This window comes from Acanthochromis polyacanthus, chromosome 17 (genome assembly GCF_021347895.1).
Source record: "Acanthochromis polyacanthus isolate Apoly-LR-REF ecotype Palm Island chromosome 17, KAUST_Apoly_ChrSc, whole genome shotgun sequence".
In the NCBI taxonomy this organism is placed as follows: Eukaryota; Metazoa; Chordata; class Actinopteri; family Pomacentridae; genus Acanthochromis; species Acanthochromis polyacanthus.
The window spans coordinates 1,586,840-1,592,839 of record NC_067129.1 but is presented as its reverse complement, the minus strand read 5'-3'; the positions used below and the strand labels follow the sequence as shown (position 1 = coordinate 1,592,839).

General features: G+C 37.2%; 1 protein-coding gene across 3 annotated transcripts in view; it reads right to left on the bottom strand.

Moving 5' to 3' along the window:
- Positions 1 to 243: 243 nt before the first annotated feature.
- Positions 244 to 6,000, bottom strand: part of LOC110957610 (neural cell adhesion molecule 1-B-like) — a 36,982-nt gene continuing 31,225 nt past the window's right edge. Inside the window, exon 8 of one of the 3 annotated variants that reach the window (XM_051937366.1) lies at positions 244 to 598. In XM_051937366.1, coding sequence (XP_051793326.1) covers positions 522 to 598 — 77 coding nt within the window. In that variant the 3' untranslated portion in view covers positions 244 to 521. The other 2 variants (XM_051937368.1, XM_051937367.1) reach the window with 2 other exon arrangements.

Sequence of the window (6,000 nt, the reverse complement as noted above, 5' to 3'; positions counted from 1 at the left end):
CTGTGAAAACTGTCAACGTAATTCGAACATAGAGGATTTCAAACACTCCTTTCTGATGTTGATGCTAAATAACAGGACCTACTCTACCATTCTGATGTGCGTTGGTTAAGTCGTTGCTCTGGTTTTATTCCCTGAGATCAGAAATCAACCAGTTTTTAAGAGAGAAAGATTGACGTCTTCATCGGCTCAACTTACCAAAGCCGTGGAGTCGACCAGTGAAGAAATCCACAAAATCAGAGAAGATGCACATCCATATTTTCCTTTTATTGTTGTTTGTGCACCATAATGGTAGACAATACCCCAGCATGTTCCTCCAACCAAACTCAAATCACCTCTTGGCTCTTCCTTCCAGGTAAAACCCAAACGCATCCACATAAATAGATACTAAATATGTACATAAAACACATTTCTGAACAGAAAAATACACTCTATAAGTATAAACCATCCCAAACCATATTTAATAAATATTTCCCAAAGTGCTTTACATCATTATTTACATAACAGGAAACCAAAACTCCCCTCTAACTCCCACATGGCACCTCCCTCCTGGAACGATAAAAGTTGTCCAAACCCTGGAGGAATTCTTTGGCCGGACACTCTGGGAGAAAAAGGACAGGCAGAGGAAAGTTAATGCTACCAGTAGTGATGGCTGATTGAGGTTTTGTTGAAGCTTCCACACTTTATTCAAAACAGGGTTATTTACTGGAGGCTTCAATAACACACAGAGCTCCAGTAGGACATCTAGTGGTCAATAACATGAAGTGCAGTTGAGACGTGTTCATTGGTTCATCATTTTTAGTTGATCTTATCGATCATCTTAACACCAGAGGTGGACAGAGTAGCCAAAAAATCGTACTCAAGTAAGAGTAATGTTACTTCAGAATAATATTGCTCAAGTAGAAGTAAAAAGTAGTCATTCAAAAATTACTCAAGTAAGAGTAAAAAGTATTTGGTGGAAAGACTACTGAAGTACTGAAAGTACTGAGTAACTGTTTGACTGTAATGTCTGATTTATATCTTTAGAAATGTTGTGATCAGACAGACAAACATTTAAAATAATGTGCAAATTCTGGTATTTCCAAATAATAAAATAAAAAATAGCAAAATTAAATAACATCTTTAAAAAATGACGAGTTCAGGCACAAGAAACACAAATTTCCAAATCTTGGTTTTTCATAGCATACAGCCAGTCAAACGGTTACTCAGTACTTTCAGTACTTGAGTCTTTCCACCAAATACTTTTTTACTCTTACTTGAGTAATTTTTTGAATGACTACTTTTTACTTCTACTTGAGCAATATTATTCTGAAGTAACATTACTCTGACTTGAGTACGATTTTTTGGCTACTCTGTCCACCTCTGAACGAGAGCCTACAAAGTGCTTTTCCAACCTTTCTGCTATAAAGGGGAAATACATTTGTGTGATCACATCTCTAAGACAAAATCCAATCATTGCTTCCAAGATTTTTCTATCATTGAGAAAGAAATCAAGCTGTTCTCGACTCCCTTCCTGACAGATGCAGAAGAAGTGGAAGAGAGTCTGCAGTTAGAACTTCAATCAGTTCGAATCAACATCAGCTTCTCTTCTTACTCGACTTCTAGATGTAAAGAATAAAAGAAACAGAAAAGCCAACTTACAGAAACAAAACCAGTGTATAAAATAGGATGTGGTTCAATTCAAATGTAGCTCTAATTATCAGTCATTAATGCCATTTTCCTCGTTCAGCACCGTTACAAGAAAAAACACAGCTACTATTCAAATGAGACATCTGGAAGCAGTACTTTCCTTAAAAACTCCCTCTACTTCTGCTCCATCATCTGTCCTTGTCTGTTTAATTTCCACATATATCCCTCCTTTTTTTAAATCTGCAGAATAGAAAATTGGTTATGTAGAACAGTCACCTTAGAAAAAAATCCATTCTGTCTCCATTTCAATTTGCACTTGATGCTTCTTTCTTTCCTTTTTTTTTTTTTTTGCTACCTGGTACTTTAGCTTCATGGTGGACAAAATTATATTTTATCAGGAACAATTCAGCAGGAAAGGACACATTTAGAATACATCTGAGGTGGTAGAGCAGACATTTCCTTCACACTATGCAGGATCCTACTCAGTCTTGTTGATTGTAACTGAATAAAGTGTAGAGTTCCACTAGAGAGACAGCACTCAGATGCTTTAAATGGTCCATCTGAGAGACCTTTATAAGGAATATTTTAGGGTGAACATCAAGAAATTATCAAATCTGTTTGTATTTCAGTCTCATCAACAAAAACCCAAAGAAATAAATACACAATACAATAGAAGCGATGATAATTAGACACAAACATTTATGAACTGACACAACAAACAAACGGTAAACAACAACAATGCTGTAACAAACAGACATGCTGAAAACTAGTCCAAGTGTTTAGAACTTCTAGGGTAGACTATTGTAACTCCTGATAATCAGGGTGTCAATTAAACCTCCAGTTGATCCTAAATGCTGCAGCCAGAAAAAGAAATCATATTTCTGCTGGATTAGTTTCTCTCCACTGCCTCCCTGTCAAATCCAGGATAGAATTTTAACTCCTGCTTCTAACATATGAAACTGTTAAAGACTAGTTCCATCGTATCTTAAAGACCTTATTGGACCATGTTAACCTCCAAGAGCCATTCGTGCATCAGACTGTCCAATATAAATAAAATTGGATTGAACTGAAAAAAATTACTTGGACAATAAGTAGTCACAACATGTTTAAAAAGAAGTTGAAGAAGAAGCCCAAATTTATTCGTTAAAAAGTACAAGTTGCAAAATCTTAAACCATAGTTTTTTTTAAGCCCTAAGTTACAAATTCCATTCCAGTGATTTTCTTTAATACAAAAAGTTTTGGAGCCAAACTTAAATCAGCATCTTGAGCTTCACTGTCCAGGAGAGGTTTGAATAAAGACCTTTAGAACTGAATTTGAGGTGATTACTTAAACATACAAATCCATTTGGTAAATATCTATGATGATGAAAGACGTAAAATCTCACTAAGCGTAACGAGAATGACATCAGACATGACATGCGGATCTCATATGGTTCTGGAGATATCAAAAAATAGTTTATGTGCATACAGATACAGATTTTCAGGATATATGAAAGTAAAATTCTTATATAACTAAGAACCCAAGCATATACACTGAATAATCAGAGAAAAACAGGACTTAGGAATGATATATGCACAGCATAGTAAGTCTCTCTGCATCTTTTACTGCATTGACAGAAACAGAAGGTGGTGTCATGTCAGTGTGCTTCTCCACAAAAACTTCAGACTTGATGTGTTCTTCAGTACTGGTCCTGATCAACCTGGTTTTACAGACTGAGTCCACCACACCGCTGATGTTGGATTTCCTTAATTTCAGGATTTAAAGGTGTTGAATTCATTCCTGTGTAGAAAGTTCTACTAGGGAAAGTTCAGGAGGTCAAAGTGAAGCTCTTCTTCTTCAGAATAAAAACTTTATGAGTATCATCAGGTTCTGGTGGAGGAAGGAGACAGTCTGTTGTCTCCAATGGGGCTCTGATTGGTTACTCTGAAGCAAATATCTGACATGCATTATTTTTTATCGATTTTACTGTCAAGCATTTTGTGAGTTCATTTCTGTGAAAAGTGCTATATAAATAAACTTTTCTTGCCTGCCATGCATTTGTTTCATTTAGATGTGAGTTCTGGGCGAGCTGTCTTCTGAATCAGTCGACGACCAAACTTACAGCTCTGAGAAAGAGTCTTTGGATTCTCTTGGCCAAGATGTCAGGTCTCTGAAATGAAAGAAGGCACCGGCTGACTCGTACACGACAAACATTCATGAGTCAAGAAGCACAGAATTGGATCATGAATTATCGTTCCTTCTGGAACAGACAGGAAAGGACTAATGCAGATATCACCACTGTGGTTGACTGCATGGGCCAACGGAACGGTGCTTCCTCCATACTGTCACAACATTTATTCTACATTTATTTTGTCCAACAAAAGAAAACAAAAGGAAAACTCAACAAATGACTGATGATGAGGATTTTTCTTGGAAGCAGAATCTGCAGCAGCATTGCTTTCTCTTTGCTTATTCTCTCTCTTATATTCTGCATAATAAGTCCACCTCCTGGTGTTTGGTTTCTTTTCCATGATCTCCTTCATGTTTTTAATTTATACCGTTACTATTTTATGGAGAATCCAGAAAGACGAGGATAATAATGGGGATCCAAATAAAGTATGAAGAGTTAATAATAAATATGTTTCTGTACATATTATGACTCTTCGGTCTTCCTCATATGGACCTAAGTTCTTCCTTTGGTCCAGATTTCCTCTTCATTGACTGTTTGTTGGCTCATTGTTTGCTCTGGTTGTGCTTTTGTTTGTTTCTTTGGCTCCCTGAGTCTCTTTCACGCTCTTATTGCATCCACTGCCGTCCTTTGTACGACATATACTGAGCAGCAACGAGGAGTTCTTGTTGTCCCGTGTCTCTGAGATTACATCCAACAATCTGCTCTATCTACGTCTCTCCTGAATGGAAAAAAGGGAAAAATCTGAGACAGGAGGTTTAAAAAAAGAACAATTTAATCAGACTGTGGAAGGCAGCAGCAGGGCCATATATATGAATAAGAAACTGGAATGTTCTCCTGATGGGATTATTCTCAGACACTCAGTCACTGAATTTATAAACAGGAAGCAGAATGAGACAAATAGAGGGTTTTTATTTGATCTGATGGAAGCCAGGGAGCACACTGAAGCAAATATATGAAAAACGATCTCCTTTAATTGCAGCGGGGCTTGTTTTGTGGTTTTACTGGTTTAATTGTCAGAAATAAAGGCTGCTGGTGCAACATTTAAATGTACACATGTATATATATATACGTATGTACGACAGAGAGAGAAAGGGTTTACGGTTGCTTAAAGTGTAAATTTCTAATTCTAGAGTGAAAGAATGAAGTTTTGTATTCAGAAAATGCTCCGTTTCTTCTGACAGACACTGTTATTTCCATATTAACAAGGCACTGCTGAGATTTCAGTCAGGATACACACATAGACACTCACTTTGGTCATAAAAAGTCATTTGGCTGATATCTCACTGTGCAACACAAAGAATGGTAATTTCATGGATGAGAACAAATTTGGGCAGTGAAAAACAGCTGAGGAGCATCTTCCCATTACTGGGACTCCATTTATGTCTCAGATTAATGTCTCAAAGAGAAGAAGCAGTTCTAGAATGAACGTATAAGTATAAGTGAGTGCTCGGGGAAACGGTGAATGCAGCTAAAAAGCAGAAGGCCACATCAATTCAGAACGGGGCTTTTAGCACCAACGTGGAACTAAAAAAAAAAGAAAGAGCTCACATTCATTCAGTTGGTTCTCTGCTGCTGCTGTGAAAGGTCAGATTCACAAGCAAACGCTACAGAGTCCACTCATTCAGCACGTGTTAATGATTGTGTTACTGACTGAATAAAGACGAGTGCTTTTCTGACATCTGAGAAAACTGTTAGAATTAAGGCGCTATGATGAGATTAACTGTCGTATTTATTAAAGCACCAAATAAAAAGGACAAAACTAAAGATGTTGGGCACATTAAATAAATGTTCTGGGATATTTTACATGTGCATCTCAGACACACAATGGAGAGGAATGTCCTTTCATTTGTGGAGCGTTCATTAAAATGATAAAAAATAAAAACAAAACCTCCACCGCATTCAATGATTTTTTAAATTTCTGTTTATCTGCGTGAATTCGTTCTGCAATAATTAAAAGCTGCAGTCAGTAAATCCAAAACCTAAAAATGGAAAACACCATTTATCTCACTACCAAGCGCTGCCTTGTAGTTAATGTATTGTTCTGTGCAGCAGACTTCCACTGCTCTCCTAAAAACCACCAGAAACACATCAATCAGACCCACTGCTGCTCTGATGGACGCCGTGCACTCACCGGAAGCTGCTGCTGTCGTTACAGCAAAGAGAAGACGACACGTTTGAGTCTGTTTGCATCACTAATGCAGCT